This window comes from Xiphophorus hellerii, chromosome 6, assembly GCF_003331165.1.
Source record: "Xiphophorus hellerii strain 12219 chromosome 6, Xiphophorus_hellerii-4.1, whole genome shotgun sequence".
Classification (NCBI taxonomy): Eukaryota; Metazoa; Chordata; class Actinopteri; order Cyprinodontiformes; family Poeciliidae; genus Xiphophorus; species Xiphophorus hellerii.
The window spans coordinates 20,848,488-20,861,325 of record NC_045677.1 but is presented as its reverse complement, the minus strand read 5'-3'; the positions used below and the strand labels follow the sequence as shown (position 1 = coordinate 20,861,325).

Genomic DNA, 12,838 nt, shown 5'->3' with positions numbered 1-12,838 from the left:
AGAGTTTTCTGCAGATTCAGAAACAGCTGGAGGCAGGAGTACCTGAAACAGAAACTACACATATTCTCTTGATGCTTTCTAGGTTTTTATTGCAATGATAACATACAGATATAATCCAGACATCCAATTTCAGTAAATTACACTTCGATATCTTAGAAGACAGTCTTGAGAGTGATATCGACAAGGTGGTAAAAAAAAAAGACACCAGAGATAAAATGTGGAAGTTTTTTTTTTTTTTTTTTTTACATTTTTCAGTTGAGTTTTCTCCGGAAATGTGCGACGAGAAGCAGCAGCAGCAGCAGCAGCATAGGGTAATACTACGATACACAACAGACCGATAGTTTGCAACAGTCAAGAACAGCTGGGAGAATCGTTTTGTTTTTGTGTGAAGAATCAGAGTTGAGCTGCTGGCATCTCCTGCATACAGATGCACTTTTGCCCGTTTTAAACAAAAAAAAAAGAGGAAAAATTATAAAAAAGGATGGAAACAGAATGATAAACAGGACGACATGCAAATTAGAAAATCAGAAAGCGGCACCTCGTTAGGACTACGTTAAGGAAAAAAAAAAAACTAAACACAGACTAGACAACATACAGAAAGCTCTGTTGATGTTAAACCTTTTAATCAGTTTGTTACAGGAAACTTCAGGTTTCTTTGTTAGAGGGAGAAAAATAGACCTGGTAACTCACAACCAACCACATCACACACTTTGACATAGCGGCAAATCTAATAAAAAATAATAATGGTAATAATGCTGCAATCCAATCATTCCCAGATTCTACCTTTTAAAAGTTATTCTCTATGATTTAGATAAAAACAATGACAGAACAAATGAAAAGAAGTTGTTTTATAGGTTTAGACTTTGAGTACTATATGCATATATCTGATACATTAATAGAATCCATATATAAATGATACATTTCTGTTTTATACTTAAATATAATCCTTGCTATGCCTAAAAAGAGCTTCTAACCCAAAGAAAAGTGAAAGAACAGCTTGGACCGCAGTGACTGAACCTCAGCCAATCAGTGAGCGGATCTGGACTCAAAAAATAAGCCCACTGATTGGTTGTGCAAGTCTAGAAACGACTCCTATGGGTGAGTCTGGTGTGAACGCAGTTTTAACGGTTTCATTGAGACCAGAATCCTCTCTGTATACCTGCATGCTAACAACTTTGTGCTGTGCTTTTTGAGAGCATTTTTGACACTGCAGTTACAAAATAAATGGCTCAATAAAACAGAACTAGGAGTTTAATTCGTGCATCACTTTAGTTATTTGGTGTGTTTGGCACTAGAGTTCACTTTAGATCTGGTTTCGATCCCAACTTTAGCTCTTATAGAGTTTATTCATCAGCAAATTCTGCAGTATTAACAAAATCTAAAAAAATGTTTAGCATGCCAGCTTTCTCCAGTAGCTTAAATGTACTTGTAAAGATAAATTACATGAAGAAATATTTTACACTGAGAGGGCAACTGCACTATGATGATTTTTTAAAAAAAGAAAAAGAAAACTAGATGCATCTCAATCGATTAGAGTTCAAAAGTATTTCAGTTCAAAAAGGGAAACTTAGATTTATTACACGGTGAAATGTTTCAAAAGTTTATTTTTGTTCACACGATGACTAAGACTTACAGCTAATGAAAAAAATGTAATAAAATAAAAGGAACTGATTTGAATGAAATGAATTCATTGAAAGTTGAGTGGAACTAAAATGTAGCAAAAAAAATGAGATGTGGAGAAGCAAGAATTAGTGCTTCAAGAGAAAGTTAAGTGGAAGAAAAAAGTACCCTGATGACAAAAACTGCACAAGCCACAAGGATAGAAGAAGGACAAGGACTGGCCTGCTGATGTGGCTATTAGCTGTAAGACATAATCATCAAAATAAACAAGTAAAATATCTGAACATGTGCAATGAATCTATGTAACACAGGTTTCCTCTCTGAATTGAATTAGTGAATAAATTAATGAATTGAGATGAATCTGCAGAGACCCGCACTAATCTGCAAACCTGTAATCTGCCTCTGTGGTTTTGTGGATTTGGTCTGACTGGCTGAGCTCAGGATGAACAGCTGGCACAACGATCGTCCTTCTGCCTGAGGAATCTACCGGACTCACCAGATGACCGGTCAGGAAGTTTGGCCAACTTCCTGACCGGTCAAACACGACTTCCCACCATCATCCAGATCGGACCTCTTGTTCTCCAAATGATGCCCAGACCCTGGCAGGCGGTGTTTTGGACTGGTAGGTTCCTCAGGCAAACAGCAGTTTCATTTTAACATAAATAACATTTAATTGGAAAGGAATCATTTCCACCGTAAGGCTTCTTCTTCTTCTTCTTTTTTTTTTTTCTTTTAAACATTTTTCCCATCATCATGGCCGTAAACTGTGAGCGATGTGTCTATCCCGGTTCTGTTTAGTGGAAGGAAGATCTCAACAACATGAGACGGAGCCTTCTGTGCTGCCAGAGAGGCCAGACGAGCAGGTCCTGGAATCACAGCAGGGAGGGAGGGAGGAAACGAGAGTGATGGAACAGGAAGTTTATGTCTCAGCAGTCTGGACTTTACTCTCGCTACCCTCTTTCCTCTCGTGCGTCTCCTCGTCTTCCTCCTCTTCCTCCTCTCTCCTCGTTTTCCTCCTCCTCCTCTTCCTCCTCCTCTGTGTGCTGCTCCAGCTCCTCCCTGGTGATCATTTCAAAGTCGTTTCCGTTGCTGTGCTGCGAGCCTTCGTCCTCCCGGCGGTCGCTGTCCGTATCCGAGTGGCGGTCTTCCGTTGCGTCTCCCTTTGCCTCTTTGCTCTCCTCGTCTTCATCCTCTTCCTCGTCGTCGGCGTCCTTCTTCTCGCTGTCCGACTTCTCGTCGCTGTCGGACTTCTGCGCCTTGAGGGAGGCGGCGCCGTCCTTCTCGTCAGTCTTATCGGAGCCCTTCTTGTCGCTGCTTCGCGGCCCTTTGTATTCGTGCGTGTAGAGCGGCCTGAACGAGTCGATGAAGCCCACGTCTGCGGTCAGGTTGGGCAGGAACCAGAAGTGATGCCGTCCGCCGGTCACCAGCCAGATAATCAGGAAGAGGATGCAGCGAGCTGAGGAGAGAAGGAACGACTGGATAGGTAGCCATTTTCTCACAGCGCACCATAAAACTTTGATAAATGTCGTTTTTTTCTTTTTTAAATAGCATGAGTACATTCTTTATCAATATTCTTAATAAAAAAATATCTGAAAAGTGTGGCATGCATTCACATTCCACCACCTTTACTAACTAAAGAATCAGTTGCGTAAACCTCCTTAGAGCAGGACGTCAAACTCATCGTCATTTTGGGGAGTATCAAGATTATAAATGTTGTCAAAGGGATGGTTGTGCCAGAATGTATTGATAAAACCATTAACAGACTGTTAAAATGTTAATAAATACCTGCCTCTGCATTTAATAAGTACTGCTTAAAATTAAATACTATTATTAATTAAAATTTACACTTATGTATGACGGTAGATGTGATTTTTTTTGTTACTTGCCACATCGATAACTTGGCATCAAGTAAGGCTGAGGCAGCCGGTGTAGTACAAGTAAGAAACACTGCCGCCTGCTGGTGGGAGTTAGCATCACTTAAATGGGTTAGGACATTTTTGAAGAACATTTACAAAGATGCATTAGTGTGAAAAAATTGCAGGGATCTGTTAAGTTTATGTGAAATTCCTCAACTGTGGAAAAACTGGATGGACTGATGGATGTAATTTGGCAGGAAAAATATAAAAATTGATTTGATTTGATTTAGAAAATAACACTCAAGCACCCAACTGTTAACTCTAAGGTTCTATTTGTGTAGCTACATAAATAGTCTGGAGGGCCACATAAAAAGGTTTTTTTTTGGTGGAAATAAATAAATAATATATAAATCCCAAAATAAATATTGAAGTGCATAAATAAATCTTAAAATAAGTAAAAAAAAATACATAGAGAAATAATTAACTATTATTAACAAAATAAGCTCCAGATATTTTTTTTATCATAATTTTATTTTTATTTTATTGAGCTATTAATTTGTCCTAATTACATATTTAGTAGTTATTTATTACAAACAGTATTTATTCTTTTAATTTGGAATTAAATGGTTCTCCATGAGGAACACACGAGAACAGTTAGCGATAAGGTTTTAGTTACATTTTAGTATTTAGTGCGTCTAAAGCTGTTTTTGAGTCAAACATCATATGAACGTATTTTTAAAACATTATTGTGACTGAATGGAGAAACACAGTGAAACTGTAACATATTTTACTTTAACAGTTCTACTCACCAACTGCTAGAAGCAGGATGCTGGCCACAAAGCAGCCAGCTGCAACACTCAGATAGTAAACTCCAACACGCATTTCTGCAGGCCACAGCGGGAACAGGGTGGCTGCAATCACTGCAATAACTGAGAAGAAGAAGAAGAAGGTGAGGCGATCCCTCCATTTGCAGTAACCTTTCGGTTCCAGGCCTGACTTACCGAGGATCAAACCCATCGCAAACGTTTTGAAATGAACCGGGTCGTAAATCCACACGTACACCTGCAGCAAAGAGATGTGTGTTACGTTTTTCACTTCCTGAAGGAACAACTTTTTAAAAATGCAGAGGTTCCCACCTCATTCCCATCCAGGAACAGTTGATCCTCATGAGGCTCCAGTTTAAACTTTTTCTTCACTTCTTTCTTCTTCTTTGGGGTTCCTGGGCTTTCATCCTAACGTTAACAAAAAAACTGTTTTATAATCACAACCCTCATTGTGGAGGTTTCTTTTTGAAATTAAAATAAATTGTAAGTTATAGTAAGCATCATTCTTAAATGGAAATTCTGTTTTAGACAAGTTATCAAAATTGTTTAAACCGAATCAAATATGATTCACACAAAGCTTCCGTACATCATGTTATTCTTTCGTTAAGAGCGAGAACTTTATGTAAGGAAATACTGATAAAACTGATACATTTTCATCATATCGCTCGCTCCTAATTAATTGTGGGGTTTGTAGTTTTTTCAGTCACAGATGCCACCGTGTCTTTCTTAGGGAAAATGCAGGATTGTAATAAATGATCCAACCTGCATATTTAGGACGTCACTAAATGTTTCTTTACTAAAGCCGAAGAGGTAAAAAAGTTTTCCCCTCGAAGATTTAAAGTTTGAACTCACAGCTGGATAAATATCGACTCACTGACTGTTTTGAGGTCGATCAGCTCAGAGTAAAGGTAACTGAGAACAAATATTATTTTGTGCCAGTGGATCTATAAGGGGAAGTGTTTGCTTTAGACAGACTCAAAATGATGCTTGACTGTAAGTAATGAAGATGCAGCTGCAGAAAACCTATAATTACTGTCCATTTCTAGAGTTTTTCTAAGTCACTTACACTTTTCTCTTTCTTGGTTTCAGCAACTTCAGACTCTTTCTTCTTCTCTTTCTCCTTCTTCCCTTTTTTCTCCTCCTCTTTGCTGCTGTCACTCTTGATTTTCTCTTTCTCCTTCTCTTTCTTAGCATCTTTCTCTGGCTTCTTCTTCATCACCTTAAGAGCTCGGTGGAAGAATTGCTTCTTTAAGAGTCTGCAAACAAGCAGTATATTGCACAGCAGTAAATATACGTGATATTTACTGCTTAAAGTCTTCCATTTTCAAAATAAAATAAACATATTTGTAAATGTAAAGAAACAGTGTAAGAAATTGTGGCTTTGGAAACTAAAAACTGCTAAACTCAGTGATCCACCCTGAAGTTGGATGTGCTTACGGACCTGTTGCAGTAATCTACCACCGACTCTCTGGTGGTGAACAGCGCCTCTTCTCCCTTCTTGGCTTTGGCCCATTTGGAGTCCAGCAGGCAGTCCACGGCCTTGGAGGCTAAACATAGAGAAACAGTAAAACGTCACATCTGTAGGGCTGCAGCTAATGATTATTTCAGTTAATGATTAATCTATTGATTATTTTAATTTAAAAAATGGCCACATTCTGCAGATTTTTTACTTAAGCCTGTTTTACACAATAGCAGAAATACATTAAAAGATGCAAATAAACAATTTAATTTATGCTCAAAATAAGAAAATAAACATTTTATTGCCTAAAGTGCAGTAATAGCATTCCTTTAGTGATTGCTTGATCATTTGTTGCAAAACATGAATCTGCAGCTAGACAAATACTTCTAACATGTAAAAATCTCAGCTCTTATTACTTTATTAACATTAATACAGATTAGGGCTGATCTGTTGATTATTTTGGGGATTAACAGATTAATAATTGCACAGTAAAAGCTGCTTAATATGGGATTTTTTTTGTTTACAGAATTTGAACTAGGTGAATCTAAACCTGTGCCACTTGAGGAGTTTTGAGTAGAACATATTTATGTACAAAAGGGTTCTAGTGTTAACACTTATAGTGTTAAATGCAAAATTTTTTGTACAGTTTTGTCTCAATTACTGTTCTGAGAATGTTGTTCTTTCAGCAAATGATCTTTCTTTCAAATCTGATTACTAAATCAGTGGATAATTATCTCAATAATACATTCATGGTGATTAACGGTTTCAGCCCTAATACAGTGATGTTGATCAGACAGCTCAACATCAATCAGATTATCTGGAAAAAACCTTCACGTCAATTTAACAGGTTATTAACTGGATTTAGATCTGGACTTTGACTGTGCCATTTTAATGCATGAATTTGCTCTAAGTTATGCCGTTGTAGTTCTGGATAAATGTGTTTAAAGTTGCTGTTCCTCCTCCATCTCCACGCCGGTGTCAGGTATCGTCTTTATCTCTTCTTTGCTTCAGTTAACAAACCTGCAGTGAGTTTATGAGAGTCTGGTCTGTGCAGACGGCTGCCTGCTGCCACAGACAATTAAACCCTGAACAATAACTGAGCTGGAAGGAATGGCTGCTATTATCACCTCACTGTCTTATGCTGCAACCAACTAGACAACATCCTGATTTTATCCATGTTTGTCCACATTTAGATTGAAATACAGAACAAAGACTTATTAGCTGCACACTGAGATGAAACTATGAGCATACAAATTTATTTAAAACATATTTCTACTGGGATGAATCATTTATTCCCTACTTTACTGAAGTTAAATATTTCTTTGTACATTTCTGAGCAGTAGGAGTGGGTGATACGGACTTACAGTTTTATCATAATATTTTGTAGCAACTATAAAACTGACAATAACTGCTACTTAGTACTTCTTTTTTAGATAACTGTATGACTGTGACTGTGTGTCACAGCAATTACAGCTCTTGAAAAATGTTCCTATTTGCAACGCACTTCTTTTGGACACCAGTCACACAAACAAGTGTGATTTGTTTCATTAGATTGGACAGATTCACTTTATTTTCAAATGTATAAATATTTATTGATGGATTTATCTAACAAACATAAGAGAAAACAGTCAAATTATCAATCCAGACAGTAAAGACGGTTATGGGGAGCTTTAAACATCACTAATAGGAATTTATTGACAACAATAAATTAAAATTCTTATCGTGATAAGAAATTTATAACAATAAATAGGATAAATGCTCACCCCTACTGCACCAAAAACTTTGATGTGAAGGTTTTTGGTGCAGATCTACATCTACAAATAAATGCCAACAGGCAATGCTTCAGCATTCACAAGTTATTCTGGCAGCTTAATAGTTCACAGCATTTCTAAGAACTGACAAATGGGATCAGCTGTGCCACAAAATACAGAAAATATAAACCCTGTGAGGCAGAAAAATGTCAAACAAAAACTACCAAGCATTATGTCTTCCTCATGTTTGTTAAGCTGAGCACTAACCAATGAAGTAGTCGACTCGGTGACCCATCATGTTGGTGGACTTGGTGGGGCAATTAAACCGAAGGTACTTGGCCACCGCCTTCTCCTCCTTGGTGGGCTCGCTCACCTCCTGCAGAGACAAACGGCACCAAGAGTCAGACACAATGATGTTTATTATGGTCCTATTATTAAAATAAAAGAAATCTCACTGAGTGCAACTAGACAATGTATCAAACATAAAATTAACCTGCAAAAATTACAGTTAACATGAAATCTGGTATTTTAAAGAGGGATGGAAGAGTCCAACATCTTGCAGCATTAAGATCAGAAATAAATCACACAAAACCTTTAATAACCATAATAAAAGTCAGTCGTATTTGTACTTCTTCCGAAAGAAAAAAGAAAATCTCCACAAATTTGGTCAGTATATTCATTAATGTAATGAATTGCTACGAGGAAACTAAAAAAAAAATGACAAAGCCAAAAGTATTGCCCCTCCTGTGCTTTTTTTTCTATGCAAAATGTTGGAATTTGGAAGAATAATGTAAAGAAACTGGATAGATGGACAGTTGAAAGTTGGTCTAAAAACCTTTTGAAAGTTCTTGAGTGGCCCTCACAGAGCCCAGTTTTCTTATTAAAATTCAGAACATTAATGGAGATTTTGTTTAGGTTCTCTTGGAACCGTTTTTATTATGGTCATTTCCGTGGAAATATTAAGAGTCTACCTGATTCCTGGTGAACAGACATTAGAAATCAATCAAAATGTTGGTGCAGATCTGGAGGTCTGTATGAAATGCTGCCTGCGTGGCTGAACTGACTGGCTACAACCAAACATTTATTCATCTATTCATTTTTAGACCTGTTCTGCACCAGTATATAAAGTTTCTAACAGCTTATTACTCATCTCCCATGAGATGGTAAGTGATGAGGGAAAACCAGCGTCTTCTAACATCCGTTGAGAGAAAATAAAACACCTGCTTTGCTAATTCTGCATTGCTGTGTCATAAGTTTGTTCTTAAGTAAATGTACTTTTTTGAGATGGAAAGGGAAATTGGCTGCATAGTGTTGCTGAGATTACTTTGGGTGCTAATGGTGCAAGAAGAAAACTAAAAGTTGCCATTTTTAATCTGAGGTCAGAGAAAGCACGAAGGTCTGAGAAGCTACCTAAAAGAAAACAGTATTTAGAAACATCTGTATTTCAATTCAGCTGTGAGAGAGACAGACTTTCAGTAGCTAACAGGAAGGATAAACAAAGCAGGAAAGTTCCTCTTTTTTCCTTTAAAGCTAGAAACATCCATATGGCACAGAAGAGTTGGAAATGTTGGAAACTAATAGAAGATGCCGAAGACACTTTAAATGTTACATCCAATAACATTTTATCTTTTGTATCTAATTTATCTTTCTTTCAGACATATTGTTTTCTCTACACACGGTGTGACATTTGTTAAGCTCCTAAAATAAATAATACTTGACAAATGCTGATCTTACATATTCATTATGATTTCCCTTCACAAGGTAATCTGTACAAATTGATATTGAAGGTTCAATTTGTTCATCTCTGTAATTTTCAGAAACCAGTTTTTTGATCAACAGACAAGAAGTTGTAAATACTAAACATAAAAATATGATTTATTATAAAAATCTGACAGTAATTAGTCAACGCAGCAATTTCTGACTACTGGGGTTGCATGATTTCTCTCGTTTCCGTCATCACAGCGTCCGCACTGTTCCCCTTTAGTATCTTGGTTATTAATATATACTAACTAGGGACATTGAAAGTCCGTCTAAATGAACAAATGTTATCGGAAAACATTTTTTTAATGAATGACAATGAAAATAGTAGAGGAGTCAACCAAATATCACATCCAAATAATCCTTTTCAATTGCAATTCCACACATATTGATGATGTAGCGACAACAGCAACGCAATATACTGGCCTCCTACGACACACACTCCTCATTCAACATCTGTGTCGTCTGTTCTGCTGGTAGCAGCGCTGAGCAACATGGCAGCGAAGGCAAAAAAAAAAAAGGCAGAATCAATCTAGAGATTCTGTGCTGCTTCGTTCAGTCCAGCTGGCTTTGATCCCCACCAGGAGGAACAACCGCGCTTATAAACACCCCTTTGTTTGGAGAAGTAGCCAACTGAGACAGATCAGTTGCACCTGGCAGGAATAGGGAATCTCTTTGTTGGTTTGTGTGACCGAGGACCTACCTCCTGTTGATCACAGGAGAATAAGCTTCTCTCAAATAAGCAGGTCTGAATGATACAGCTGTTCTAAGGAAATGCTGATTCAACGTCATAGTCGCTTTGTGGTCTCAGTCTGCACATTTACAATGTTAACTGCATGCTCAGTGCTGCATTATAGTTATTATGGAGTACCACACTGTAACCTACAGTGCTTTCCTAAGTTTTTATGACATTTTTCACATCTTACCTTACAATTCTTTAATCCAGTGTTTTTCAACCCTTGTGCTCAAGTCACACTGCCCTGCATGTTTTAGGAATTCCCCTGCTTCAGCACACATGATTTCAATTGATGGCTGATTAACAGGGCTTTGCTGAATTGAAATCATATGAATCTGGCGTGTTGAAGCAGAGGAACATATAAAACATGCAGGTCATCGTGCCTTGAGGACAAGCAGAGTTAGGAAACGCTGCTTAATTATATTATATTGGGATCTTTTGTGATAGACCAACAAAGTAGTAGTTAAGTGGAAGGAAGACAATACATGGTTTTTACAACAGTTCAGCATGGCCAGAAAGTTTATTTTTCCTCTTTTACTGTAATACCTCTAAATAAAATCTACCACATTTAGGTGTGACCTAGTTAGTAAAGAAAGCCCATCTGTATTTAAAGCAACCTCAGTATTAATCCAGCCATTCTGTGAAGTTTGTTAGAGAACATTAGTAAACAAAAAGCATCACAAGACCAAGAGGATGGTTCTTGCTAAAGAAAGCCAAAAATAATTTAATTTTACAATAACTAAAGTGACATTTAGTAATATATTATATATGAATGTACTTTAAATCTAACTTGTGTCTGAGCACGTGGAATACAATGTTTTCGCTTTATACTTATTTTAAATCCCTGATCAATTCTAGAGTACTTGTTTTAATTTACCTATTTAAATAAGTAATATACCTTATTTAAATAATGTTCATTTTAGACATGGTTTCAACATGTGGCTCGTAGAAAACACGTACTGTAAGGAATGTTTTTTAATTATAAAGACAATAATAACGGGTGTTTTTTGCAGTTTTTCTTTGTGTTTTTGTGCAATATCTGCACCGAATATCTACAATGGAAGCACAGCAATGACACAAGGCGTTTAAACAGAAATAATTTACTTTTTTTTTTTTGTTTCAAAATAAGCTGTTTATATTATTATGTGGGTTGCCTATTATATTTTTGATATTTATGAGGAAGGCTCAGTCAAATGGCCTTATTTTGCTAAATATGCTTTTTTTTTTCCCTTTGGAAAAGTTAGACAATTCACTTTATTAAAGAAAAAATTAAAACTTCTCGTCTAATTTAATTCCCTTTCGAAATAAAAGATGCATTTAATTTGGTGCATGTTAATAAATGTATTTTTTGATGCTGTAGACAAATTTTAAGTGAATCGAGAAGACAGACAATCCCTGGTCTATCACATCTAATCCCAAAGTGATTTCAGTGTGTGAAGTTCAGGTTGTAAAAATACTTTTCCAAGACACTAAAGGCTCATTTTAATTGCTAAAAAGGTATGAATCCCCTTGAAACAAATGGATAAAATAAATCGAAACAAAATAGTTATGCATGTAGTTATGTTTGTTTGAGGCAAGATTCCTTTGATCGCATTACTGAGGTAAATACAAGCATTGTATTAGAGATCAACCTAAACATTTACAAGCTGCCAGGCATCCATCTTGTTTTCTAGGTTAGCATTGAGAAGAACGAATTCTGGGAATTTTCTAGCAATATTTCATCTTCGTCCTATTTTTTTTTTTATTTACTGTAATTCAAATGAATAGAAGTGAACTGCACGTTGTATTCTAGTGAGGACGAAGTTAATGAAGCCTGTAGGTACTCTGTCCATATAGTTTTTGTCTTCAAGGTGCTCAAAGAGGGTCTACAATTCATCTTCCTGGACCTATAAAGAAATGTATTGTGTCAGCTCACTAATTAAATTGCCCCACGTTATGTAAACAGTGCTTAGAGCTGACGCAGCTTAGCCAGAAAACATTTATAACCACTTCAGCCTCGATGAGAATGAAAGCCGACTGCAAGGATGAGCAAGACAGAAAGCGGAGAAACGTCTCTCAATGGCGGGGGAAACACGTATGAGTGCTACAGGTCGCATACTAGAAAAAGCGTAGTAAAAACTGATATTTATTTTCGGTGCCCTGCTAATGATAGCAACCGTTAGCCACTTACAGCTTCAATTGCTCTCAGTTATTTAACGACTCTTGCGTCATAAAATGCTGCCGTTAGGGGTAAAATTCGACAGCTAGCCGTACAAACCGACCCCGAATTTTAATTGTAGTGTACCAACCGGCGGAAGCAACATTTCATCACGAATGAAGTGATGTTACCTGGATCCGCTTCTTGTGCCTCCTGCGCTCCGCCATGATCCTCTCCAACTCAGCTACCCCGTGTGTAAAGTCTCGCGAGACTCATCGGCAGCGAGAAAACAGAGCTTTGCATTCACAACTCTTAGCTCCCGTAAAGTAACGATGGGATATATTACCTTTAGTTTTTCCTTTAGTTTTAATGGTCAAAGCTAAGCGATTTCAATTAATTTTGGTCCGCTCAGTAAATTGCAAAATAAAACATTGAAGTACGAGTTCATTTTTTGATTTGTTTAAAATGAGGGTGAGGAGAAATTGTACTTTTTATGTTTACATGTTTAAAATATGTTCCGTGCATATTGTAGTATTTATTTTTTCATAAGAAACAAGACATTCCACATTAAAAATAATTTGTTAATTAATCGAATTATTTTTTTAATTACTATTTTAGTATAGATTTACAAAATGTGAAACTCAAGTGCCGTATTTCCGCCTCTGGGTGACGCTGTTTCTTTTGCCATTTTGACTTC

At 36.8% G+C, this 12,838-nt stretch overlaps 1 protein-coding gene across 1 annotated transcript; it reads right to left on the bottom strand.

The window, feature by feature from the left end:
- Positions 1-66: 66 nt before the first annotated feature.
- On the bottom strand, positions 67-12,426 carry sec62 (SEC62 homolog, preprotein translocation factor). The gene is made up of 8 exons (XM_032566174.1): positions 12,333-12,426; positions 7,778-7,886; positions 5,742-5,847; positions 5,367-5,556; positions 4,613-4,708; positions 4,478-4,538; positions 4,286-4,405; positions 67-3,076 (listed from the first exon to the last, which is right to left on the bottom strand). Exons 1-8 carry the CDS (start codon positions 12,366-12,368, stop codon positions 2,571-2,573), a joined length of 1,224 nt encoding a protein of 407 aa, XP_032422065.1. The 5' UTR covers positions 12,369-12,426; the 3' UTR covers positions 67-2,570.
- Positions 12,427-12,838: the final 412 nt, after the last annotated feature.

Excerpts from the sequence above, each read along its gene's own strand:
- sec62 (XM_032566174.1), bottom strand. The coding sequence starts at position 12,368 with ATGGCGGAGCGCAGGAGGCACAAGAAGCGGATCCAG. Across the intron at positions 5,848-7,777 it reads CCGAGTCGACTACTTCATTG|CCTCCAAGGCCGTGGACTGC; the intron begins GTTAGTGCTCAG and ends CTCTATGTTTAG. Across the intron at positions 4,406-4,477 it reads TGCGATGGGTTTGATCCTCG|TTATTGCAGTGATTGCAGCC; the intron begins GTAAGTCAGGCC and ends TCTTCTTCTCAG.